This window comes from Trichomonas vaginalis, chromosome I (genome assembly GCF_026262505.1).
Source record: "Trichomonas vaginalis G3 chromosome I, whole genome shotgun sequence".
NCBI lineage: Eukaryota > Parabasalia > Trichomonadida > Trichomonadidae > Trichomonas > Trichomonas vaginalis.
The window spans coordinates 6,285,603-6,312,392 of NC_067203.1; the positions used below are offsets into that span (position 1 = coordinate 6,285,603).

Below are 26,790 nucleotides of genomic sequence, written 5' to 3' on the forward strand. Positions count from 1 at the left end.
CCAGAGTTCCTGAGACATGTAAGAATGCAAGGTTCGTTGACAATTGTTTCAATTGAATTGTAAATTCCATACCTTGTCAAGTCAATGTCAGACTTATTTATGAACGGGAAGTATCCAGCATGTTGTCTGACTGCTTGAGGGTTAGGTTGGTACCATTCGAAATTGACACTTGCAATTCCTTCAATTGCATTCAAAATGTCTGAGTCGGAGTCAACCATTTGTTCTCTCTTTGTAGTCTTGAAAGCGTCAAGAAGTTTTGCGGCTGTTTGTTCATTGCCATGTGCATAGTAAATGTGACCATCCAAATCTGTTATGGTCAATCTGAGATTGTGTCCTTTCTTATTTCCGTCTTGAATTGCAGCAAGTACACCCATGAAGCCTTCTTTGTTCTTTCCTTCGTCAAAGTTTACTGTAAAGGTTCGACCAGATGTAATTTGACTTCTAACTTCACGATACTTTTCATATGCATATCTTGTTCTTTCCATGGGAGCATGACCATCCTCTGCACTACCTTTTTTCCTTCTCAAAGGATGCAATTGTTCGTCATGTTTCCAGTAGAATCTGGCAAAGCCGTCGTGTCCTTCAACTTGAGGTTCACTAACATCGAAAGGCATGTCCATAAGACGTTCTTCTTCTAACCTCTCTAGTCTGTTTGGATAATTGGCACGTGCTGTTTCCAAATCCATTTCGTAGCGAAGACCAGACAATTTGTCATAGACTTTTATGGGTCTTCCCTTCCTATATTTAAACTTCTTCGAAACTCTCCAACCATATCCTTGCAACTCTGCTTTTATTCTAGCAGACTTTCTATCCATTCTATATGGGGGCATTTTTATAAAAATAAAAAAATATTTCTTTACTTTACATAACCGCCTGCTGCCATAAGTCTTTGACGCCAACCCATACCAGCTAATGAAGGTTGACTTGGTTTAGTTTGGAAACTAAACTTTGGTTTTGGTTTATCTTCAGTTTTTGGTTTTTCTTCTTCTATCGGTTTTTCGTCACTTTTAAAAAACGGAGTTGTCTGTCACTTTTTAAAAACGGTTTTGGTTTTTATCACCGGCTGGTCGGCTGGGGTTCGGTCCTCCTCTTGGGTCTTGGGCAAAATTCTTAGGGGCTAGAAGGGGCGCAGCCCCTGGAAGCCCTCCAAATATAAACTTCATTTATACTAAACATCTTCAGGGCTAGAAGGGGCGCAGCCCCTGGAAGCCCCTCATACCTGACCTAATATTATATAAAAAGTCTCTTTAATATCTATATTTCATATTTTTATCGATTTTTAAAGTTTTTGCGAAAAGTATTCAATTATTTTTGCTATTTGGTCGGGTAAATGTCAGATTTGCGACATTTTCTGATATGATATTCAGATTCTACGTTGATAATAATGCTTATAGAACCCTCTTGCTATTGTGTCAAAATTGCGAAACCGATAGCAAAAATATCTCGCAATATCAAAATTGAGATATTGAGTGAATTATGCATTATAGAGATTAAAAATCTGATTTGTGAAAACATCTCATCAGTTTCTAGCTAATTCAAAAATCTTTACTATCTTATTCGATTAAAATGAAAAGGGAATAGTTTCATTATGCTTTAAATGACAGCCTTATAATATAATCATAGTTTTCGCTCAATATGCAGCATTTTTTTTTCGAAATCTATGGTCAATGTCCTAAATACTGATTGCTTTGCATTCATATCTCTTACATTTTCTATACCCACATCACTATTCATTGCTATTCCTATCTTTTTCATTTTTGTTTGTTTCTCATAATTTCTCAAAAAACACGATAACTTGATATTTGTAAATATCATACTTTATAACGTAAATAAGAACTTGACCTATTAAGAAAAGCAGTAATGAAAAGAAAATCTGAAATTCATAAAAATTACAAGTTTCTGATGACAATTAGCTTAATTAAACCAGGTACAAGATTATATAATTGTATTTTCTATCCAATTATCCATATAATATCTTATCCAGAAAAAATAACTTGATCAATACCAAATGATTTTTTAACTAGTAAATAAAGTATTTTCTTTACACACACATTGTATATCATAGTTTTTTTTGGTTTCGCAAAACATCCAAAAACAAATATGCTATAAAAGTGACAATTTTAGCAAAACGAAACCCTTAGTTGAAGATTCTTGGCGGTCAAAGTTCCGCATTCAAGTTATGAGTGGGGAACAATATGCCATTCTGGGAGACATGCACATGAAATATATGATTAATTATTCCAAATAGTTTTATGATGAATATAAATGGGAAATATCTAAAAAAGCATTTATTCAAAATAGTGTTCGCGAATGTATTTGCAAATCTGGTTAGTAGTTTGGACAACATTATCGCTATCAAGTGCGATAAGTTTATATGTATTAATTGGTCGAGTAGCTACATCTGGCCTTGCCTTTTCTAAGAAGAGCTCTGTCATGAACTTAGCGCACTCATCTGGGTCATGCGGGTTACCCTGGTACTGTGGGAATGTCTTTGAGAAAGCGTCTGTATTCTTAATGCGATCTGAGAATGCATCGTATTTATTACAAAGTACGAAGAAAGGAGCGTTCTGGAATTTCTCCTTATGAGTAACTTGTTCGAAAATAGAGAGAGCATCCTGAATACGAGGTATTTCTGGAGATTCGAACATAGGTTTATCAAATTCAGCGAATGAAACGCAGAAAATAACACCCTGGACCTCGCTCATGCATTTCTCCCACTTAGAACGTTCTGATTTCTGACCACCAACATCGTAAATTCTAATTAAAGCATCATCACAGTTAATTGTGACTTTATCGATGCCAATTGTACGAATACGTGCCTTTAAGATATCCTCATCGGATGGTTGGAAGTCCTCCTGAACAATTTTGTCGATTTTGTTGAAGAAGTAGTCCATATGATCGGGAATAATTGTTTCGTCTTTGTGGCTGAATGCCTCTTGAATCGAGCCATCCTGCCACAATTCCTTGAGCTGCTCAGCAATTTCCTCAGTGAATTCGCAGCTGAATGCGTCCATCTGGGAAATCTCATAAGCAAGATCTTGAAGATCTTCGTTTTCTAGCTCGAGCCGCTGGCGCTCAAGCCAGACAAGGAGTGTTTGCATTGCTTCAATCATATTTCCGCGCATTGTAGCTACGAAGTTTTGGCGCTCTGATGAAGTAAATTCGTCTAAATATTTAATACGTAATTGTCTTGTGAATGTTGTCTTACCAGATTCACCAGCACCGCAAAGGAGAAGGCCATAAGCATCTCCAGAGTCATCTTTGACACCTTTTGTAACAATTTTTTCTTGTTGTGGTTTTGGTGGTGGTGCTGGAGTTGGTTCTGGCTTTGGTTCCGGTTGAGGTGTTGGAGCAGCTTGTTTTGGTGGCTCTGGTTGTGGATTTGCCGGTGGTGGTGGAGCGGGTTTTGGAGTTGAATCTTCTTTTTTAGGCTGATTTTGTGCTGGTGCGGGCTTTAGCTGTTCTGCTTTTGGAGCTGTTTCTATGCTTTGCTTCGAAACTTTTTCTTCCGGCGTTGAACTTCCACAACCCATTTTTAAATATGACGGTTTTTTGCATTTTGAGAACTAATACGCGATTATTTTCCCCTTAAAAAAGTAAATGAGGGGTTGATGTTTTATATTATGTTTGACTTAAATATCATCTTTTTTTATTTGAAATCTAAAGGAAAAAGTGGCGAGCTATCAAAAAGTGTCTGAATAGTAAATTATTAAAATTTCTCAAGAAATATAAAATTTTATATTACCAAATAGTTCATTTCGGATGTGAGTAGCAATTTTGCGTAAAGTAAATCATCAATATTAAATAATATGAAGATATGCGACCGGAGAAATTGAATTTGAAAGTGAATCGAGGCAAATATAAATTTGATTCCTCTTTCAATTATAGAATATAATGTGCTAAGTTCAAAATATATAAAATATTTTATATTTTTACAATCATTTGAGAATACCTTTCATTATTCTCATTTATTCGTGCACCCATATATTGTATATAAGGGGTATTTTCTTTGATGTCGGTAAATACCATGGATTTCAGATGTTTCAAAGCAGTATTGGTAATTTATGGTTATATTTTATATTTTCCATTAATTTTCTAGTATTTTTAGTACTATATCATACATGATAGCACCGAAATAACTCAAAACGACTATTATAATTTTGGAATTTCTTTACTGATATACATAATTGGCTGATTATATGAGTTGTATTGTAATTGCAAAGCATTTCCTATTCATCCTTTGGTATTCTTTTTACATTATCGTATATGATCTCAATATCAAATATCTAATTATATGTAATCTAATCATTTTGCTATAATAATTCATAATGTTATGATCTATAAAACTAAATATGTAGAAAGAACAATAAGATTGCAAAATAATCAAACAAATTCCATTATTTCATTGATATTATGTTGTTTTCATTCGTTCACCATATTTTACTTTTAACATATATAACTTGACTTACGCATTATCATATTTGACTACTATCATTGCACGAAATTTTTGCCTAATTATCATCAAAATTGAAATTATTACCACAAATTGCAAACATATGCGTTAATGGGGCCTTAAATGTATCCCTGCACTTAATATGAATGAATATGTTAATTAGTATTTACCGAGCGAGAGAGATATATCAATAACAAGAGTAAAATTGAAATAAAAAGTGCCAAAAAAAGCTATCAATTCTGAAAATTAATATTTCAACATTATGTCTTTGCTAACTAGACAAAATAAAGATGAAACATGCACTCTGTAACACCTCTATAGCATTTTCGAAAAAAGAATAATTTTTAAGGCTGCACTGTAGTCTGTAAGTAAACTTCAGAATTTTTTTGACATTGATTTTTTTTTCTTGTTCGAGACCTATTTTGGAACCTTCGAACTTGACTTTTTTTCGAAAAAAATAAAACTTCATCGATTTAATCTGCAGATAAAAGGCAACTATTTCCTGCAAATTCGCTTATAGGATTTCCATTTTTTATATAAATTCGAATCTAAATTGTGCCGTTACATCAGGTACATATCAAATTCAATATGTTGCATGCCAGAGGTAGCTGCAGAGATTGAAGAAGTCATATGATTTTCAAGTTTTGTCCAACTTTGGGACTTTATTTCTTTAATTATTTTCCGTTATTACTTTAGTTTTTGAAAAATAATACTAAACGCAAATAAACGCATAACTTGAATTATATTTTACATATTACAATTAACTAATTTTTCAATTTTTATATAAAACTTATAAAATTCATAGTTAGACCCCTATTATATATGATACTATATATATTATCCACATATATGGTTGTGAGCTTAAAATGAATCTTATTTGTCATATTTGCAAATCATATTATCGTTATATTCTTCATCTAAAGAGGAAATATGGCTATTTTTAGTTATGAATGCATCTTTTTGTCCTTTAAAATATGCATGGTATAGCTAACTAATCTCAATTCTGTTTTGCAACAGATTTAATTAATTTTTATTCAGTTTTATATTTTTGATTGAAATATCGCAATTTAAGAATAACCCCGTATAAAAAATCGAATATCATTGAATTATGAAATAAAAAAAGGAAATTTAATTTAAGACCTTCAAAAAGTCATTTAATTGTGAAATCTTAGCCTTTAAAGGCACATATATCGATGAGCAATACTATTATTTTGAATTACATCCAAAATTACTTTCGCCGTTTATAATCGTAGAAAAAACGAAAAAAAATTCGAAAAAATAATAAAATTTCAAAAATCGATGAATTTATAAGATTTTTATGCAAAAGCGAATCATAAATACTCCTTATAATATAGAGGAATATAATACTATCTTGTTTCCGAAAGATATCTACTAGATATTGAGAAAAAGTACTTTACAGTGCAGCCTTAAAACGAAGAAAATGAAAATTTTGTTTTTTAGAATTTATAGAAAATAAAAAAAATTTAAAAGTTCTTATATTCGATATAATCAGCCGGATCAGCTGAAATAGTGACTTTCTGGTCAGATCTGACGACTTCCTGTCTGAGGCCGTCCAAAGACAAGTTATCCTTTGTGAAAGGCATAACCTTGATCTGAGACAACTCTGTTTTCAGACCCTTGAAAATGTCGTGTTGCCACAATTTGTCCTGTTGTGGGACAATCAACAAAGAGCAGTCATCTAAAACGACTTCACCTGTTGGCAACTGAATTGTTTCCTTATCGAGTTCTTCGAGTTTTCTCGATATCTGGCCTTGGTTTCTTGATGGGAAGTTGTAAATTGGGAGATCCACAGCGATCTTTGACTCATCTTCAGCCAATTCCATGAATCTCTGCAACAAATTGGAAGAAGCTTCAGAAGAAGAGTCAGCAGCAATTGCAACAATTGGAGAGAAAGCATCAGCAGCAGAGATAAACTCTCCGATGCCCAAAAATGCGAAAACGATTGAGAAAACAGCTTCTCTCAACGCGATGTCCTTTCCCTTGCAGATGTGGACCAAAAGAGGAACAGCTTCTACAACAGCTTGGAATGATCCTTCTGTTAAATGTGCAGCGCATTTAAGAGCGAATTCATCCAAAGTTGCTGTTGATGGTTTCTTGAACGAGATCAAGAAATAATTTGTCAAATTCTGTGGCAAGAAATTCTCATGAGCAGCCAAAGAAACAGCGCATTGCAAAACTCTGTGGACTTCTATTTCACTCACTTCTGTCAAATACGGTTCAATGTTGTGGCAGGAAGCCAAAGCAGAGTAAATTCTCGGCAAAAATGCGATGAAAGCCAACTGATTTATATGTGTTCCTGTGATATTTGCTGGTGGAAGAGACTGATGCATGCAAGCCATGAATGCTCCGTCAACAGCTCTTCTGTCTTCCATTGTAACCATCAAATCACAGAAAGTGGCCAACAAATCACGCATTACTTCGTATTCCGTCTGTCCGTGGATTACGTATTTTGCAACAATTGTCAATGCTGCTTGTGTCAAACGTGGATCAGGAGTTATTTTGATGAATTCGCATGCAGCATCAAATATGTACTTGAAAGAAGGAGCGAATTTTGATGAAGTAACTCTCTTGTCGATGATTGCAGAGAGTAAAGTGAAAATAGACATCAAATACTCACCAGACTCAGAAGAAGTAGGAACTCTCATTAAATTATGAGCGTTTCTTATTACGGAGACAATCATTCTTCCGTCGACAGGAGAAAGTAATCTACTCAATATCATTGCTGATCTACTTGCAATCTTCAAATCTCCACAGCCTGTAGCCCATCTGACAGCTTCTTTGCCCCAGTTCTGCAATATCTTCGTTCCTTTCTGCTGTGTGAAATATTCAACGATCATTCCAGCGATTTCTGAACAAGAAATTGGTTGTCTGTCGTCAGACAATCCTTTGATTGGTTTGGAGAGATCCCATGTCAAAGCTCCTGGTGGTAAGAAGCTCTTTGTTATGGAATCAGGGCAATTCTGTAATCCGGACATGATGATAAACAATAGTTCACAAAATATTTTCGGAGCAAAATCATAATAAAGCAGTGCAAAATGAATAATCAGATGTAGTTCAGGAACTAACTGTTGAGGAACAATCTGTGCTAACTCAACTAATGTTGAGAATATTGTTTGGTACTCTTGGAAATCAAAAACAGGTGGATTTTTCTCAGAAATATGAATTTGTATGTTGTTATAGTACCAATAAGCAAAAGTAATGCGCTCACTCAATGACTGTATGATCTGTGTTGTATATCCTTGCGAAAGGAATAACATAATTGTCTGTACTGCCTGTGCATATTCGCCTCTATTTGCATAATATAAAAGAAAAGTGACAATTTGTTTGAGAGCTTCTTCAGAATTACAGATACCGCCCCAAATACTGAGATAATTGGCTCGGCCGGCGGTTTTTATCGATGGGTACAGAATTACTAACTGCTCAAGTGAAGTGTAAGGCGTGTAAATAGCGAATTTGGCTGATACTTCGGACATTACGTTTCTGGAAGTGATGGAAACGTTCTTGAGGAAGGCGAAGAGGATCTCAAGAACAGCGGATTGTGGAGTGTTGTATGCCAATGAATCTGGTGTTGATACACGCATAAATTCAAAGGTTTCCTTGATGACGAGTTCCGAAATCTGGGGAACGAAATTGGCAACGATGCTGGCAATTCGCTTTATTGTGGAGGGAGGAACTGTAATGATCGAGGAATGGAAGATTGGCGCGTATTGTTCAAGCTTTTTCACTGCTTCGGCCGCTTTCGCTGGATCATGAGCTTCGAGAACGGCCAAAACAAAGGGAACGAGGCGGAGAATGAGGTTGAAGGCGGCAGAGCGTAAATCAAAGACATCGTCCATCAGATAAATGAAGGAGATAAATAATATTTGTCCGGAAGAGGACAAAATGTCGTAGTTGAAAACTCTTTCGCTGGCATTGAGTTGCTCTTCGTCGATTACGAGGTTTTGCTGGACTTGGTCGTTATTCAAAGTGTGCATCATCGTTGTAAGGATTTGGGCTGTTCTTTTGTCTTCGAACTTCCTCATGTTCTTTGTACGATCGATAAGACAGTTCGTGTCTGGTATAATTGTGTTGAAAATGGCTTTGAAATAGGTTCTCGCTTGATTTGGAGCAGTTTCGTAGGAATGCTTGGCAAATAGGGAGATGAGATGCTTGAAGTTGCGATGGAGAGCTAAATGCATCGTTGGCCAGCCTTTTGTCTGGATATTGAACAAATATTTCTCATAAATACGGACTTGCTCTTCTTTTTCGGACAAAAGAACAAGGCTGGATGCAATGATGGAGGAAATAAGACGTTCTGCGTTCTCTCCAAGAAATTGGACTTCATAATCGGTTGAATTCTTGAAATTGACGAAATTGCAGGTCATTTTCATTATGTCTGTGCAGAGTGGATTGTTTTCACCAAGCCAGGCAAACGATTTCGGAATTCTGAATGGTCCAACAATCTTAGAATCGATATCTGTTGTTAATGCAGTGAAAACGAACCACATTGCAGAGAGATAGTTGGTTATTAGAGGCTGGTAGTTATCCTTCCTTGTCTTAATCTTAGATTCACTGAAGCATTGTGCCGAATTAAATATTTTATGGCATTCATTTGCAATAGTTGTCAAAATGTCCTTATAGAGTGGTTGGCATGACAATGTGAACTTGAAATCAGGGTTCTGCGCTAAGAAATGTATAACTTTTAGTACAGAAACAAGAGCATTTTGATTTTGAGAGAAATTAGCGGTTTTAAGCCAGTCATTGAATTCAGGGGCGAAATTTGCGGCGGTTGTCCATCGGCACATGGAGAAGCATTTAACGATTAGATCATTGTGCTTGTCGTTTGTTGATGTGCCAAGGAATTTCAGGAAGGAAATGAACATGTCGTTGACCATTTTACTCAAAGGAGCGAGTTTAATGCGTCTTTCGTCGATATCAAAGCCAGACATGACCTGATAGTTGTAGAATGATACGAAATCAAGTGGGTACTGGTTGATAAGAAGTTTGTACATGTTGTGATCGATCGTCGGAACGGAATTCGAAATAATATTTGCAAGATTACGGTAAAGCAAGCTGTTTGCGTAATCAAACTTAGCGTAATTACCATTTGCATCAAGTTTCGACATTGTTTTGAGTGTCATCTTGATCAATCTCTCGATAATTGTGATTGAAATTTGATGTTCGAAGGAAGAGATGACTTCTGGTATGTAGAATGAGAAGAAGTTGTTATACCTTGAGCATGCAGCTGTTCTGAATGGGATTTGAGTGGCAGGAAGTGAAGGAGTCAAAGGAAGAATGTTTGAATCGTAAATTGAGACTTTGTAAGCTACAGCGTTGCTTATTGGGAGGTCCAAATCGGTAAGGATATGCTCAAGAGGTGATGTTGTCTTGAGAGAATTGGCAAATTTGGAAAGTCTCTCAATTGCGCAAACGCAGAGGTCTCTGAGTTCTGGGCATGGCATTGCGAGCAAGTATATCAATGTTGCTTGAGCTGTATCTGTGAATTCCTGGATCAAATTCGATGGACATTCTTCAACAGCTGTTCCGTCTTGTCCTGGCTTCGGAGGAGCGGCCGGACGTAATGAGAGATCGAACAACTTGACGAATAATTCAAGAATAATGAAGATATGCTCTGGAGAATAAAGATCTGGAAGCCATGACAGAACTAAGTTCAAAATGGCAAGCCTGAATGCGGAGTTTGCCGCGTATAAGTGGTCAAGCATGTCGATTGCGAACATAGAAACGGCTTTAGACTTGGAAAGAATATAATTCTTCAGACGATCTGAGAAAGAAGGAGTAACAAGGTCTCCGTATGTAATGATGTGTGGATAGAAGGTTAAAACGATGACATAAATCTGTTCAAGGTAAGAAATGTTCTCGATTTGAACTGATTCGAATTTCAACGTAAGTTCTGCAGCATCTTCGTTGAATTTCCAGGTATTAATAATACTGGAGACTGTATTTGTAGCTTCGGTAATTCTGTAAGTCATATTCGAAGAAATTGGTTGAGTTTTGAGAGGTAATTCGAAAACTGGAGCGCTGAATGATCCTTTGAGGTCGAACCAGTAGGCCGTGTTGCCCGGTTCGATTTGCTGAAGCTGATCTACTAATTGGAACAACTGTGACTTAATTGAGTTGAAAAGTGTCTTGATTTCGAGCTCGATCTTTACACCTGAGTTCAGTGGCATGTCGGAAATCCACTCTTCGAAGTGATATTCTGGAGCCGAAATTTGTAATAAGCATTCAGAGAGCGGGAAGATGCATTTCGGACCAAGAGCGATCATGAACCTCGGAACTGTTTCTCTTGAGAAGAAAATGAAGTCGCGAGCCGCTAAATTGATTAATATCTCAGATAAAACTTTGGAGTATTGCTCAATTCCTGGTGTTCCAGCAAATGTCTTGAAGAACAACTCCGTAAATGAGTCCGGATTGTTCCTCTGCTCTTGCGTTGGTTCATAAAGATGAGTGGCCTCTATTCCCTGGCGATGGTTGTGGTGGAAAGAGCCCCATTCCCAGAAGAGCGATGACCTGGAGAACCAGTTTCCGCGAAGAATTAAGAGGAAAGCGTTTAATGCGCATTCTGGGTTCTTTTTAACCTTATCGACTATGTATTTATTAATGAATTCCTTGTATTTCGAGTTAAGGAGAGCGTTATCGCGCATCAAAATAATTGCGGCCAAACGATAATGATAAATCAAGGGTTCATTATCTTTCATACGGCCTGTAACGTAATTGTAGATATTCGTAAGGGATGCTGCCATCGATGGGAGACCTTCCGTCTTGATTTGGGCTATAAGGTAAGTTAATGACTGAGCCCAAACAATTTCAGCGGGGGAAGCCTTCTTTGGAAAATTCTTTGTAATAGCGAAGAGCTCGGCAAGGAATTCTTCGATCATAGCAATGGTAATCGTTGGAGAAGGAACGAGTCTTAAGAATTTATTGAGAAGTAAAGCGGAAGGAATATCTCGGCTTAATGCATTCTGAAATCCCTTGAATAATGTATCAAGATGCTTTATCGAAATGAAGCTGTAAATGACAGAAAATTGGTTAATCAATAATAAACGAAGATGTTCACAAATTGGATCATTGCAAGGAGTGAGTAACGGGTGTGCGAGTTGAATAAGTGTTTCCCAGCAAGAGACATCATCGCTAATTGATAGAAGCTGTGCAATGCAATCAGCAACAAAAAGTAAAACTACATCATCGAATATATCTGAATACTGGCCGTAACTTCTTATTTTGTTTACGAACTTGCGGAATAATTCATTGTTCTTTGATTTGGGTAAAAAGGTGAGTAAAAGTTCAATTGCTTGCTGAGGAGCATATTGGCCGAAAGAAACATAGCGCTCGACAGCAATTTTGTATCCATAGATTACTCTTGGAAATCTTGCAGTGAGATTATTCAAGAAATCGTTGGGAAGATTTAATTTCATATCTTTCTTGTCAAAGTAAGGATCGCATTCAAGAGTAAATTTCAAAAACATGCTTGTAAGCGAATCCTCTATCTTTGGAAATAAAGATATGAGAACATCGTTTGAAGATGGTCTTAAAGTTGACATGAATAATTGTCACGTTTTTATATCAAAAATGTGTAATGACAAATTTTTATTTCGAATCCGAAAATGAGCTAGAATTATTTTGATGGCTCAAGTTCACACTTAATCGAATTTAAAAAAATTCTGAAGCTTATTTGTCAAAAAAAAGTTTTATATAAAATGTTACATTGTTTATAAGCCCTAAAGAATATATAATAATTTTTCTATCAATTTCGAAAATAAAAAAACTGACGAACAATATCGTTTTTCATTTCGTCGACTATGTCGATATCACACATGACAGATTTCAATATATAACTAATGCTCCATGAGGGTACTGTATATGAATTTTATAACTAAAAGAATAAACCTGATAAAAAAACTTCTTGGAATTTGAATTTGAATCTGATACAACAAAAACTTGAAAAATGAAATGTGAAACGAAATTAATTAGGATACATCTCATCTAATTTTAATACTATGTTTTAAACTTCTACATTTTCCTCCATTTCAATGTAATTGAAAGAACTTAGGAGGAATATATACAGTGGGTCTTCAAATATTTTGGAATTGCAAACATAATACCTAATGATAACTGGTCAATTTTGCGAATTGGTTATAATAATTTCAAAAATTGTGGGTTATGAAAAAATGAATGTTGAAATGGTAATCTCTGTTAAATTGCAGAGAAAATTATTATAAAATTTTTTAATAATTCCAATTTTTGCCTCCCTCTCAATTTTTTCTATCAACCTCACTCTGACACGTAAAGTTTGCGTGTCAAGAATTTTTTAATGTATTTGGTGATAAAACATGCATAGGTATTGATCCTAGAATATGTGTACAAAATTTCTATCGAATATTCATAAATTTTTTCACTCAATTTGCATGATGAAAAAATCTGAAAAAATCGAAAAAAAAATTGGAAAAAGCAAGGCAAAAATGGTCATTGATAAAGACCTCACTTTGAGGTATTTTTAAATACTATCACTTATAGGTTGGAAAGACGTACCAGGCGTTTAGGCTGAAGTCTAATATTCTCCAAGATATGAGCCACCGAAATTGAAAATTTTGAGAGGAGATAAGTGGTCGGTCAGAACCCTTAAATTTTTTAATGTCTGATAAAGAGAAGAATTTGATAAAGATCAAAAACTTAAAAGTGATTTATATCCAGACTCTTACAAAGGATATTCATTACTTGAATTATGTTGTTATCATGGAGCTGTTGATTGTTTCAAGTTCTTAAGAACGAAATTTAACTCAAAAATAACTCAAACATGTTTAGAATTATCATTTTTAGGAGGAAATCCAGAGATCATGAGTGAATGTTTGAAATATAAAGAACCAGATGATGAATGTATGAGACATGCAATTATTTCACACGACATTGATTTTGTAACATTCTTGATGAATGAATATGATTTAGAGATCGATTTAGAATACTGTGGAGAATTTAATAATCTTGAATCCATTTTGGTTTATTTTGATCAAACTAATGATGTTAACAAATGCTTTGTTTATTCGGCAATATTTAATATTCCATCACTTTGCGAATATTTCCTTTCACATGGTACGAATATCAATCAAAAAGATGAAGATGGAAATACCGCTCTTCATCATGCAGTATTTTATAATAGTAAAGATTCAGCTGAATTTCTTATTTTACATGGTATAAATATCAATGAAAAAGATGAAGATGGGAGAACCCCTCTTCATATTGACGCAGAAAATGATAGTACAGAAATAACCGAACTTCTTGTTTCACATGGTGCAAATATCAATGAAAAAGATGAAGATGGGAAAACCCCTCTTCATATTGTAGCAGAATATTACAGTGCAGAAATAGCCGAAATTCTTATTTCACATGGTGCAAATATCAACGAAAAAGATAAAGACTGGAAAACCCCTCTTCATATTGCAGCCAATAATTATACTACAGAAATAACCGAGCTTCTTATTTCACATGGTGCAAATATCAACGAAAAAGATAAAGACGGAAAAACCCCTCTTCATATTGCAGCATTAAGAAATAGTACAGAAACGGCCGAGCTTCTTATTTCACATGGTGCAAATATCAACGAAAAAGATAAAGACTGGAAAAACCCTCTTCATATTGCAGCATTAAGAAATAGTACAGAAACGGCCGAGCTTCTTATTTCACATGGTGCAAATATCAACGAAAAAGATAAAGACTGGAAAAACCCTCTTCATATTGCAGCATTAAGAAATAGTACAGAAACGGCCGAGCTTCTTATTTCACATGGTGCAAATATCAACGAAAAAGATAAAGATGGAAAAACCCCTCTTCATATTGCAGCATTAAGAAATAGTACAGAAACGGCCGAGCTTCTTATTTCACATGGTGCAAATATCAATGAAAAAGATAAAGATGGAAAAACCGCTCTTGATTATGCAACAACAGAGAGTTATAAAAAAATCTGCGAACTTTTAATTAGTTCTTCGTCCAAATCATGTACCCTCAAGGGTGCCGGAAAGTGAAGTGAAAGCTATTATAAAAACGTCGCTTTTCAAACTCATAAAATCATTTTTATTTTGATTTATTTATATGAATATAAACCTTAAAAAATGAAGTTATGAGCAATACTAGAAATCGAGTCACATCACTTTCCATCACCCTTAAAAAATGAACTTCCAAAATCACTCTAAAACTTATCTTCCTAAACTCACACTATCTACCAATTTTGCATCTCTAAATTCCCTTGCTTTTTAGCGTATTTCTGATATAAGTTTGCAAACTTCTTGGCTCAAAGTATTCTTCACTTGATGGATCCATCTTTCATCGATTTCGGAGACGATTCTTATGTATCCTTTATCAGTGAACATATGTTCTGAGAACAGAACCCATTTTGGAGTCTTTCCCTATAAGCAGGAAGTTATGTGGTCACTATATTAAAATTATTTAAATATTTCATATAGTTATCAAACAATAAAAATTAATATACTCATTATTATTACTTCTGTAATTGATACGACATGTTGTATTTGATTTGTTTCAAGAAATACAAAATAATAAGTTGGTTAATCAGAATCACATTCTTGTTTTTATTCGTAGAAACTAAAATTCAATGAAAAAAATATCAGTCTTTTATTGTAGAAAAGTACACCGTTCTATTGTAATGATTTTTCAATCAAATCATTATTTATAAATTTGTGATTTGATCAGAGTATTAGATGGAAACTTTTAATTCAGAAAGCAAATTACTTCGAAACAAAAGCAAACTTATATAGAGATTTGGATGAATTCTTTTAAAGTTAATCAAATATATCTCAAAACAAGAAAAAGTCGGGCTCGGTTACAATAAAAAGCCAAAAGGTAAATGAGAATTTTTAATTGCAAATACGTAATTGGTTTCAAAACATCTTATAAAAATTGATAAATCAAAGAAAAAAAACTAAATTGCTATAAAGGCAGAAATGATGAATGTATCTTGTAAGTTTGTTATTTCAAACTAATATACTGTTTGAATATAAAATAAATGAAAAAAAAAATCTTGAGTTTGTAAATGATTTGTTGGAAGGTAGAAAGAGGCTACGCACTATGCTTGACCCATGCAGCCAACCAATGTATTTGTCCCGTACAGAAGTAAGATGAGACCGCTCATCTTCCAGGGAAGGGACAGAAATGTCAGACCAAAAGTCACCTTTTCATGTCAAAAATCGTAAATGTTTAAATTTGATTTGATGTGTATTGATATATAGAATTTTGTAGGGTAATCGAAAACTAACAGAATAATACCAAGTTACTCAATATTGGTATGATTTTTATAGAATCTAAATATTTCTCAAGAGTATGATACTTCTTAAGCACTATGGTTAAAATTTTGATCATGTTTCTCAGTATATCTTATGCTTTATATGCTCTCATTTTTGTTAGGTGTTATTCTGTTTCTAGAAAATAATATCGTAACTCTTGGAAGCAATGCCAATGTAAGTCAATAGATAAATATGTATAAGGTTAAACTTTTTATTGATATTCTCATTTAAATAAAGAAAAAAATTGTGAAGTTTTTTAAGTTTTGGCTCAATTTTGATTTTATTGTTCAATAATTAATGTAAGAAATACATTTTTACGCTCCGAAGAATGGTACATGTAGTTAATTCGAATACAAAATCAAAAATAAGCGTATAAGTCAAATTTATAACAAGAAATAATAATAAATACAATCGCATAAAATATCCAATCATTCTTATTAGAATAATTATTAAATCAAAATTATCATATAAAAACTAGCATGAGCAGTCTGAATTTCCTTTATTTTTGTTGTCTGTTACTTTGATGTTATATGATGCTGCTTCTTGAATTGTTGAATCTAAAATTGTTGATGCTATTTCATGAAATAGTTCATTAATACCTTCACCACTAAGAGCCGAAGTATATGCTAGTTTTGCATTATGATCTGTAATCCATACTTCTACATCCTCTAGGTTAATTTGATCTTTGAATAAATCATATTTATTTCCAACTAATATTATTGGGCAATCCGGAGTAGAATGTGCTCGAATTAATTTATACCATTCATCTACGTTCGTAAATGTGACATTGTTTGAAACATCGAACATTAATACTGCAAGTGATACATTTCTGAGATATGTAAGAACAATAGATCGATAAGCTTCTTGTCCAGCTGTATCCCAGACTTCTAGGGGAACATTTTGGTTATCAACGCGTACTGAAATAGATGCATTATCCATAACAAGAGTTGGTTTTGTTACGTTATCAAACTTTCCGCAAATATATCTTTGGATAACTTTAGTTTTACCTACGCCTGCATCTCCAAGAAAGATAACTTTGTTTGGCATTTTTCTTGTAGAATGAAAAATTGTAAAGTTCTCAAAATATAAAATTTTTCATTGATCAAAATTTTCATTTCTTTACCATTTGAAAGAACAAAACAATTCACTTAATACTTAATTTCCTTTATCTATATTACATTAAACACGCAGCTTTCTTAAGAACTTCGGATGTTTCTTTATAAATATTTTTGATGAAAGATGAAGTTCTCCTGTTTCTTTACTATTATGAAGCGCTGCAAAATGAAGAGCAGTTTTTCCATAATTATCTTTTTAATTGATATTTATAGCATATGAAAGGGAATATTCACAAAGTGATTGGATATTAAAAAATGATAAATTAATAAAGCATTTGTTAGCATCATTAGTTTGATCTAAATGAGTATGCGGATATATCTTGTGAATATAAATTAATTTTAAGCATTTGATCTTCATCAAAGCCTTCTCTTCCTGTAAATGAAATGAATTTTTCTAAGTCATTATACATAATTGCGCTGTAAATTGTATTTTCGATATGAATATCGAGATTTTCTGAATCATGAGAAACCTGCATAACTAAAGCAAGAGCTTTTTTCTTAAGTTTAAAAAAAAAATACACTGTATCATTATTTGAATTGGTATTGATGAAATTGAATGATGTTTTGTTTATAAGATTTGAGTTTACATTTTTACATGCAGCTGCATAATATGTGAAAATAGTTAGTTATTAACAGGTGAAATAAAGCAATAATTAATATTGCATTAAATACATCATAACATGTAGGTTATATAGCACTTGTTGTTTGTTCATGAAATCTCTGTCATTACAAGTTCTAATCAAATTATTTTTTATAAAATTACATTATTATTTTTTCATCCTATACCTATATTTCATTCATCATTCCATATGATACAATTGCCTATTATTAGTAAAGATAATTAGGGAAAAAGGAATAAGATTTGTATCATTTTAAGGTGCTGAGATGCTCACTAGATTTCCGGTCAAACTATTGTATAATTAAAATTCTTGATCAAGATAGTTATATATTTGCCAACTATCATTACAATTACCTTTGAAATTCACTAGAAGAAAAAAATCAATTCCAGATATGTGGAAAACAATGATCACAAAGAAATTGGATATAATTTATGAATTTTGATTAAGTTAATCAATATGAAATAACACAATTACAATACCAAAGTCGAAATCAATATGAGATTCATCAATAAGCTTATTATATTTAAAAAAATTGAATTTAGGCATAAATATGATTAAAATCCCTGAACGAAAACTATCAAAATTAGATCATAAAATATATAAATATGGGATGCTGATTTATTGTAGATATTAGTAACATTCTTAATATATATGTATATATATACTATTTAAAAACAAATCTATTAATTGTTAATTGCATGAGGGATAATCTCGTATTTGGCGCATTTGTTGTTAACTTAAATAAAATAAAGTTCTATTCGCAAAAACAAGAAATGTTAAGTAATGGCATTATTTGGTATGACTAAAAAGCAATGATATGAATCTATGTTAATTCTTGAATTCGAATGGTCGTCGACAAATTGGACATGTACCTGTTGATCCAGGTCTGTATATCCATTTTTCAATACATTGCAAATGAAATGCATGACCGCATCGTCCTAAAACAATTGGGGAGTCATCTCCAGGAAATTTAATTCCAGGAGCAGCCATTTCAAATTCTGTGTTACAAATGCTGCACCCATTTTCTTCAGCAACATCCCATTTCCATGAAGCAACGCATTTCCATGACTTAATATGAACTCTAGGATGTGTAGGGGCTTCTGAAGTCATTATTTTTAAACGTGCATTTGATTCAAAAGTCAGTTACTTTTATTGCTGAATATCATTATACTAAAAAATTTAAAAGCCATAATTTCTTTGAAATTTGCGTGTTACGCCAATTTTTTCTTCAATTTCAAAAAATAGCTACATTAATTTTTAATTTAACAGTTCAAATTCATGTTCTTTATTCTATAACTAAGTAATTTATTGGCCCTATGCAGCGAAAGCAAAGAAACTCAAAAAAATGTTAAAAATCTTATCAGATAATTTCTTTATATTCAAGCTAGTAATTTATTTTCTATGCACATGATTGAAGTCTTTTATGTTGTCTATATTAAATAGACTTGATATCTTGTATTCATCGAAAAACGAATTAATAAACGTTATTATAATGAAAAACCAATCTCAATTCACAACATCTCTTCCGAATCTTGAGACAAATTATGAAGCTTTGTATAAAGAAGAAGCAAAGAAATTTTGGGAACTTCAGAAAGTTCAGCAAACAGCAGAAGAAAAAGAATTTGAGGAATTATGTCACAAACTCGAGCAAATGTCAAGAAACTATCGCGACGAGATTGATAAGGTAGCTGAAGAAAATCAGCAATTACAATTGCAATATAAAGATATTCCCTCATATAAAAGAAAATTAGAAGAAATGGAAATAGAAGAACAGAATTTAATTCGGATCAAATCTAACTTTTAGAGCTTTGATTGAACCCAATTTACTCTCCAAAACAAATTTCATATCAAAAAAATACCAGAACAGCAATGCGTTATTAAAAATTGTTTTATCATCACAATTACTTAATACTAATATGTCATGAATTCATATTTTACTGAATTCAAATTAACCATATCAAATCATGCCGTATAGTTCTGTGAGAATGTTGAACAATCCACAGGATTTGTAAAGTAATAAACATGGTTGTTTTCTTATGTCCATAGTCATAACTTTTTTTTACAATATATTCAAAATGATTGTTATTTGCAATACATTTTACATTTTAAACGATTTTCTGAATCCAAACGACATTTCGATTTATTAAAATTATTGGTTTTTATTAATTATTACCAATATTATTATTTTTAAATTTTTGACTTTGCGATTCCTCAAAAACTGATAATGAATTATTAGACAAGATGTATTTTAGAATGAATTTCACGTTTATATTTAACTTGATTCAATGATTTTTTGGAGAGAATTTGATTATTAGCAAAAATATTGAAGAATTTTAAGTTTTAAAAGTGAAGATCCTCCCAAAAAATGACATTTTTAAATGAATTACCCAGACAGGCTCCAAGAAATCCTTGTTGAAAGAATTGCTATGAACGATTCTGAGAAGCTCCGAAAGGCCATTGAAGCAAATCAGAAATTCCTTACTGTTGATTATTATAATTTGCGGCCTAATCAATCTCAAAAAGATACAATACAAGATTTAGTGCTCTTAAATGTTCCAACACAACAGCTAACATTACTTCATGTTGCAGCTTACTACGATTCCCTCGAATGTATTATTGCTTTGATCGAACTTGGACTTGATGTTGATGTTAAAACTCGCGATGGATATACACCATTGATGTATGCTTGTGCTTCTGGTTCATATGAATCAGCTCTTTATTTACTTGAAAATAAAGCAGATTTTAAGTTACTACCGAACGAAAGACTTCACAGCTGTCTCTACCTTGCCGTATCTCCAGAAGGTCCAGAAATTCTTAAGCTCTTATTCGAGTACGGAGCAGAATATCCGAAAGAAATCCTCAAAGAATCACCTATAGCAAGAGCAATTAAAACGAAAAGCATGAGCTGCTTACTCATATTACTTAATCACGCTTACAAGACTTCTACATATTTAGATGGAGATTTATCTCCTCTTATGCAAGCCATTGCTAACTATGTAGACGATTCTATTGAGCCATTACTCGAATTTAATGGCGATCCCAACTTTGTAAACTCAAAAGGCAATACTGCTCTTTTATTAGCAATAAGAAGAAATTCTTTGCCAATTGTACAGACTTTGGTTAAACACGGTGCATCAGTTGACTGCAGAGAATTCCAAAGTGGTTCAACACCTGTTCATTTAGCTTGTGATAAAGGAAATCTTGAAATGTTAAAGTTTTTGGTCGATAGCGGAGCAAACATCTTTGCTTTGGATGCCAAGAACAGACCAGCAACATTCAACACAATAAACGCTCCAAGTCCCGAACTTGTTGTCCAATTACTGGAATATCTTACTGAAAAAGGTTTGGACCTGAACGCACGTGATAAAGATGGAACAACACTCCTTCTGGAGCTGATGCCTGACTCAAAACGAGCTCTGCCTCCAGTTATTGAATTTTTGTTATCCAACGGAGCAAAAGCAGATATAAAGAACGAGCATGGAAAGACAGCCTTAGATTTGGCAAAAGCATTTAAGGATCCTCAAATTATTGAATTGTTTAAGAAATATTCCAAATAATTTTTTCGAAATCTAAGATATTGTTTTTTATGCCTACTAAAATATATTATATACTAACTTTTTTCATTGATCTAATTTTGTTTTAATCCCAAATCAAAATTTAAAAAAAAATCAAAAAAATTATTAATTAAGCTAATCACAACGCATAATATTGTTTTATTACATCCTTGTCATGAATACTATTACTCATACAGCCCATGAATTTCAATATATTAAAATCAAATTGAATCTTTATTCAGAAAAAGAACAAAAATAAAATCTTCAATAATCACTGATAATATATATTGCATGATCAAAAATCTTGAAACTGTCCTACGAAAATCGGCTGGTCTAAAATGTCGAAAATAAATTGAATGAGTGCCAATTTAGGTCCCAAAAATTCCAATTAGCAAATTGAATTTATGGCGGGCTTTTGATTTCAGTTCATTAGTTGATAATGCCAGCCAAGAAAGGTGTTAAGAAGACAGCAACAAAGACAGCCGTTGATGGTGAACGCCAACATCCAAAGACACGTTCATCCCGTGCCGGTCTTCAGTTCCCAGTCGGTCGTCTTCACAGATTCCTCCGTGAAGGCCGTTATGGTGAGCGTGTCGGTGCTGGTGCTCCAGTCTTCATGGCCGCTGTTCTTGAGTATCTTACTGTCGAAGTTCTCGAACTTGCCGGTAACGCTGCTCGTGATAACAAGAAGACACGTATTTCCCCACGCCACATCATGCTCGCTGTTCGTAACGATGAAGAATTGAACCAGCTCCTCTCCAACATTACAATCGCCTCTGCAGGTGTTGTTCCACACATCCATAAGGTCCTCCTCGGCAATCCAAAGAAGGGAAAGGATGCTTCCCAGACACAGGAGTAAACTATTCCATGTTCCTTTTTCAAAAATACAAATATTTATTACGAGTCGTCAAATACATATATATTCTTCATGATTTTGTCGTTATATTTTTGAATAACTTGATATTCTGGTTACGCTCACTTATTGTAGCTCACCAACGTATATGAAATCGCATTATACAGATCCTATATGTTATATTTTATCTTCAGAATGTTTAGTATCCTATTTTATATTGATATTTTATCAAAATTTTACCTCTACCATGCATCTATCGACTCACATCGTTTTATATATTAACCAAATCTTGAAGAATTGAAAAGATTGATAGGCTTATTTACTTATTTGGGATGTGCCATTAATGACCGTGTGTGATTTACTTTTCAATTTATTAGACGAGATTTCATATCAATTCAATTGTGACTTTTGAGTGAAAAAAACGATAAGGAAATAAAGTTAGAAGATCAGACTCATTTGTTTATATTGATTTTTTTTCTGACTACTATTTTGAGAAGAAAAATTTTTGAACAAAAAGAGAAGGAATGATTCAATAAAATAGATATTTCTAATAAAATTTAAGTGGAAAAAAATTGAATTTTAATTGAAAAAATTAAAGCAATGAGTAGCAGAGGCATAGCTTGTGTTCCCTATGCTGATTGGATGGAAGATTCCGATGACATAGGGGACGATGATTCCGATGAATTCACCGGATGTTGCTATTCATATAAATATTCTGGGAAATATTCTAAGTATCGCAAAAATGGGGAAGTAAAATACAGAAGGGAGATTCCGATCGAAGCGATTAAGTCTCAGTATATGTCAGAAAACGATCCTCGAACGAAATTTGATCCAGATGGTAATCCTTGTCGTTTTATAAAATTTGAAGATCTTATTAAGAATAAATACGAACTTGGAAAGCTGTTTTTGAAGGATCAGAAGGGAATAAATACATTAATGCCCCATGAAACTAAACCTGAAAACTTTTTATCTCTTTTGAATATTGAGAGCGAAGTAATCAAGTTTACTAATAGTGAAATAGCGGAAATGACCGACGAACAACTTCACGGAGAGCTCGATAGGGTCAATAAAGAGCTAGAAATACAAATGGATTTCGAAGGATTGAATAACGACTTTGTTGTCATTCCTCCATACGATGAACGCATAGAGAACAGTATATCTATACGCGCTGATATTACTATGTTTGATTGGAAGGCTCTTGGCTCGAGATGTAAATTCGATGTAATAATTATGGATCCTCCGTGGATGATTCAGCCGGGACAAGTCACAAGAGGTGTCAGCTTGGATTATAATCTACTTGAAGCCGCGAGAATTGAGAAAATGCCCTTAAAATTGGTTCAAGACAACGGATACTGCTTAATGTGGGTGGTCGCGTCGATGCTGTCTACTGGTATTAAGATGATGAAGACATGGGGATACAGTATTGTCTCTTTCGGGAACTGGGTAAAAATATCTAAATTTGGAAGGTATTCTCCATCGAATGGATACTTCCTGCAGCATTGTAAGGAGACATTTATCATCGGCGTAAAGGGAAAACCCATCGATGGAGCGAATCTCGACGCATATTCGGATATTATCTTGTCGGAAAGAGCCAGAAGCCTGAGAAGCTGTATGAGATCTTGGAGAAAATGTTTCCTGGAAGAATGTACTTGGAAATTTTTGCTCGAGCTCATAATCTGAGAGAAGGATGGGTTAGTTTGGGATTGGAGGTCCCGTAATGTGTAAAACTATCGATAGAGTTAGTGGTTATATCTGTATCTTGTGTCGAATAAATGTTTTTCTATAAAATTTGATTCTTTTTTGTTGTCGTTGATTTTCTGTAAAAATAATATTTGGATTGTCATATTCGTGGATTAGGGTGTATGTTCTTTTGCATAAAATTGTGGTATATGCTATATAAAATCAAAAATAAAGTAAAATGGCTGAATTGTCCGTTCAAAGAAAAGCTGAACGGGGGGATAAGCTACATATCGTGAGGTAATTTAAGTTCTAGGCTCGGATATTGAATTTAAGCAACTAAGAACTAAAATGAAACTTAAATCGCCGAATTTTTAAAAAACATCTGATTTCAGATGAGGAATCTAATAAACTCTCGAATGCAAGATTGGTTCCAAGGTCAGACCTTGTATTCGGTTGAAAAATAAAATTGGAGTAAAAGAATTTTTGAATTAAAACCTCTTCTAGAGGATTCATGTTGTACTTTTATCTTATACAATTGCAGAACTAATGCCTGCATGACCGCTTGATGACGAATGATTCATTCACATTCAAAACGGTCATTCGTCAAAATAAAAATCTATTCAAAAAAAATTTTTTTTTTGTGAGAATATTGAATTAATTTACTCGTCTTTTTTCATGTTAAAAATATGGACCTTCATTTAACAATCCGAAAATTTTGCTAGGCAACTGAAATAAAAAGTTGTAATTCCTCCTGAAATAAGTTGTAAGTCTTTGTGCATCTCTATGAACTATCATAAATTAGCTCTCCCTGTACCTTTAATCATTCCTTAGTAGGGATCCAATACAAAGTTCCTTTGGTTGCCATTCCAATGTTTTTTTTTCTTTTTTTTTTTGCAAAAAATGTCGATTTCTCAGATTGTAAAACAGATTGAGAATTCCGACGGATATTCACTTTCTAAGTATTTTAAGATCGAATACTTGATAAATGAAAAGGAAACATGCGAATCTATTGCAAAAAATTTAAATTCATTAAAAAATAGTCCTCCATGGAAAGAAATCTTTTCACCATTGCTTAAAATCTGCAAAACTACTTCATCGCAAGAGCAATATTCTCTTTTTGATCAAGCATCAATGTTATTTGTTAAATCAATGTCAAAATTCGAGAACCAGCTTAAAGTTCCTATTTTCAAATCGATTGTTTTATCATACAAATATCTTTCCGCTAATGAACTTGAATCTAGTGTTCAAAAATTAAGATATTTACTCAGTGAAGCAGCAAAAATTCGAAATTGCAATGCAGTAGATGGATCCCCATTACTCGCATTAGTTAACTGTTTACTTTCTATCTTCATTTCATTGAATGATTATAATCAAGCCTACAAAGTTTTCGAAACAAATGTTGATAACATTTCTCTACTTGAAGAATCCAATGTTTTTACTGTTTCAGAACGCGCACAATTTGATTTCAATGCAGGAAAGATCAATGCTGTCTTTGGATACACACAAACAGCCTTAAAATTTTTAAATGAAGCTTTACGACTTACACCTTTATCTTGTATGTCAGATAGAAGACTTATCCTTACTGTTTTGATTCCTGTACAATTGTCCTTTGGAATGATTCCTTCAACAGATTTATTAAATAAATACGAACTCAATGATTTGTTCGGTCCAATTGTTGATTCAATTATAAATGCTGATGTAAGAGAATTCAACCAAGCATTTGAACAGAGGACAATGATCTTTATTCGACTTGGAATTTGGGATGTAATTTCGAAGGCCAAATTAGTAGTTTATCGTAGAATACTGGAAGCTGTTTGTCCTCCTGGTACACAGATACAAACTCTTGAAGCTTTTCAAAAGGCAATTTGCGTATTTGACAATGTTTCTTTGGATGAGGCCGAATATGTACTTGCTAACTTAATTTCAAATCACTACGTTTATGCTTCTATTTCTGATATCCAGAAAAAGTTTGTTCTCAAAAAAGAAGGCGCATTTCCTCCATTTCCTTTTGAGTAGTGACTGATTCAATGATACTGAATATCACTATAGCTTATATGTTATTATTTTTATAGATTTGTTCGTAATTCTAAATATTATGAAAATTATTTTCATTATTAATCGAAATTTTTTCAATATAACAGTATGAGAAGTTTTTTGATGCAATAGAAAATTGACGCTTATGTAATAGGCTCTAAAAAATTATAATAATCTCTATAATTTATAAAAATTAATAAACAAATAGAATCAATCATAAAGTTCTGCAAGTTTTGGTATTTCAGGTACTTGTTGGTTGAAAATTTTGTATGAGTTTGGTGGAGCATCTGGATTAATAGTTAAAGGTTTTGGAAAAGCGATATCATTGAGCATAGATGGAAGTCTAGCTCTAGGATCTGTATATTTGTGATCATGATGGCGTGGTGGTGGTGGCCTTTCAACTCGATCTCTTCTGTCATCTCGAGATTCACGTCTTTCTGGACTTCTATCTCTCTTTGAATGCATTTTTTCATGTTCTTTAGGTTCGCGATGTTTTCTGTCATTTTTACGAGAATCTTTTTCTTTGAATTTTGAGTTATCTGATTTTTGTGGTGTTAAACTCTTCGAAGACTTTGGTTTATCATCTTTCAGTGAATTTTTCGCAACTACAGGCTTCAGATCATTTGTGTTGCTGATTGGAGCAAAAAAAGGATCATCTTCCATTTTTGACAATTTGACACTTTACAAAATTTTTCTCTTGGAGACATTTTCTGTTACTTATTGCATAAAGTGCATGCCATCAATATTCTGTACTTCGAAAATAAAGAGGCTTATTCTTGAGGAGGAGTGAAAACAAGTTTTCTGGCGATTAAGATTTTTATCTTTTGATATACTATAGTTTCTATCATTGTTCGTAAGATCAAATGATGTAAAGTGTTAATGTTCTTTGGATACATCCAAGTTTAATGGATTTGCAGCAATGTAATAAATACGCCATGAATTTATTCGGAACTAATCATCTTGCATGATAAGAAAATATTCACAACAGGTATAAATGTAAAAATTTCAAACCTTGTTGACTTGTTAGATTTAAATCTGAGATTAAATTTGAGGTGGAAAATAGTTTAAAATGGTTTGAAATTGATTTAATGAATATTTGTCAGCTTACATGGATATCTTATTTGTCAAAAAACGAGATAATTCAATTTTTTCAAGAGATATTGTATCTACAT

At 33.3% G+C, this 26,790-nt stretch overlaps 11 protein-coding genes across 11 annotated transcripts, besides 2 other annotated features; 5 read left to right on the top strand and 6 right to left on the bottom strand.

Moving 5' to 3' along the window:
• Nucleotide 1: 1 nt before the first annotated feature.
• Nucleotides 2-830, bottom strand: TVAGG3_0938840 (uncharacterized protein; the record flags this gene model as incomplete). Its single annotated transcript, XM_051252839.1, has 1 exon — nucleotides 2-830. A coding segment is annotated over one exon (829 nt), but the record flags the coding sequence as incomplete, so codon positions are not given.
• A 1,197-nt stretch (nucleotides 831-2,027) lies between these two features.
• TVAGG3_0938850 (G-protein beta/gamma-subunit complex binding) lies at nucleotides 2,028-3,540 on the bottom strand (the record flags this gene model as incomplete). Its single annotated transcript, XM_001325746.2, has 1 exon — nucleotides 2,289-3,533. The coding sequence occupies one exon, from the start codon at nucleotides 3,531-3,533 to the stop codon at nucleotides 2,289-2,291; it is 1,245 nt and encodes a 414-aa protein (XP_001325781.1).
• Nucleotides 3,541-4,797: 1,257 nt separating this feature from the next.
• Nucleotides 4,798-4,841: a mobile genetic element.
• Nucleotides 4,842-5,895: 1,054 nt separating this feature from the next.
• On the bottom strand, nucleotides 5,896-12,012 carry TVAGG3_0938870 (FURRY-related family; the record flags this gene model as incomplete). The annotated part of the gene is made up of 1 exon (XM_001325747.2): nucleotides 5,938-12,012. One exon carries the CDS (start codon nucleotides 12,010-12,012, stop codon nucleotides 5,938-5,940), a length of 6,075 nt encoding a protein of 2,024 aa, XP_001325782.1.
• A 2,459-nt stretch (nucleotides 12,013-14,471) lies between these two features.
• Nucleotides 14,472-14,492: a mobile genetic element.
• A 1,461-nt stretch (nucleotides 14,493-15,953) lies between these two features.
• On the bottom strand, nucleotides 15,954-17,343 carry TVAGG3_0938890 (small Rab GTPase RabX18; the record flags this gene model as incomplete). The annotated part of the gene is made up of 1 exon (XM_001325749.2): nucleotides 16,237-16,809. The coding sequence occupies one exon, from the start codon at nucleotides 16,807-16,809 to the stop codon at nucleotides 16,237-16,239; it is 573 nt and encodes a 190-aa protein (XP_001325784.1).
• Nucleotides 17,344-18,073: 730 nt separating this feature from the next.
• Nucleotides 18,074-18,607, bottom strand: TVAGG3_0938900 (Cullin family protein binding; the record flags this gene model as incomplete). Its single annotated transcript, XM_001325750.1, has 1 exon — nucleotides 18,326-18,607. One exon carries the CDS (start codon nucleotides 18,605-18,607, stop codon nucleotides 18,326-18,328), a length of 282 nt encoding a protein of 93 aa, XP_001325785.1.
• A 382-nt stretch (nucleotides 18,608-18,989) lies between these two features.
• TVAGG3_0938910 (uncharacterized protein) lies at nucleotides 18,990-19,615 on the top strand (the record flags this gene model as incomplete). The annotated part of the gene is made up of 1 exon (XM_001325751.1): nucleotides 18,990-19,301. The coding sequence occupies one exon, from the start codon at nucleotides 18,990-18,992 to the stop codon at nucleotides 19,299-19,301; it is 312 nt and encodes a 103-aa protein (XP_001325786.1).
• A 138-nt stretch (nucleotides 19,616-19,753) lies between these two features.
• TVAGG3_0938920 (spectrin binding) lies at nucleotides 19,754-21,099 on the top strand (the record flags this gene model as incomplete). The annotated part of the gene is made up of 1 exon (XM_001325752.1): nucleotides 19,876-21,054. One exon carries the CDS (start codon nucleotides 19,876-19,878, stop codon nucleotides 21,052-21,054), a length of 1,179 nt encoding a protein of 392 aa, XP_001325787.1.
• A 384-nt stretch (nucleotides 21,100-21,483) lies between these two features.
• TVAGG3_0938930 (histone H2A) lies at nucleotides 21,484-21,935 on the top strand (the record flags this gene model as incomplete). The annotated part of the gene is made up of 1 exon (XM_001325753.2): nucleotides 21,491-21,910. The coding sequence occupies one exon, from the start codon at nucleotides 21,491-21,493 to the stop codon at nucleotides 21,908-21,910; it is 420 nt and encodes a 139-aa protein (XP_001325788.1).
• A 569-nt stretch (nucleotides 21,936-22,504) lies between these two features.
• Nucleotides 22,505-23,584, top strand: TVAGG3_0938940 (primary miRNA methylation; the record flags this gene model as incomplete). Its single annotated transcript, XM_001325754.1, has 1 exon — nucleotides 22,505-23,584. One exon carries the CDS (start codon nucleotides 22,505-22,507, stop codon nucleotides 23,582-23,584), a length of 1,080 nt encoding a protein of 359 aa, XP_001325789.1.
• Nucleotides 23,585-24,241: 657 nt separating this feature from the next.
• Nucleotides 24,242-25,713, top strand: TVAGG3_0938950 (posttranscriptional tethering of RNA polymerase II gene DNA protein; the record flags this gene model as incomplete). Its single annotated transcript, XM_001325755.1, has 1 exon — nucleotides 24,485-25,600. The coding sequence occupies one exon, from the start codon at nucleotides 24,485-24,487 to the stop codon at nucleotides 25,598-25,600; it is 1,116 nt and encodes a 371-aa protein (XP_001325790.1).
• A 64-nt stretch (nucleotides 25,714-25,777) lies between these two features.
• Nucleotides 25,778-26,415, bottom strand: TVAGG3_0938960 (uncharacterized protein; the record flags this gene model as incomplete). The annotated part of the gene is made up of 1 exon (XM_001325756.1): nucleotides 25,829-26,281. The coding sequence occupies one exon, from the start codon at nucleotides 26,279-26,281 to the stop codon at nucleotides 25,829-25,831; it is 453 nt and encodes a 150-aa protein (XP_001325791.1).
• Between the last annotated feature and the right edge of the window lie 375 nt (nucleotides 26,416-26,790).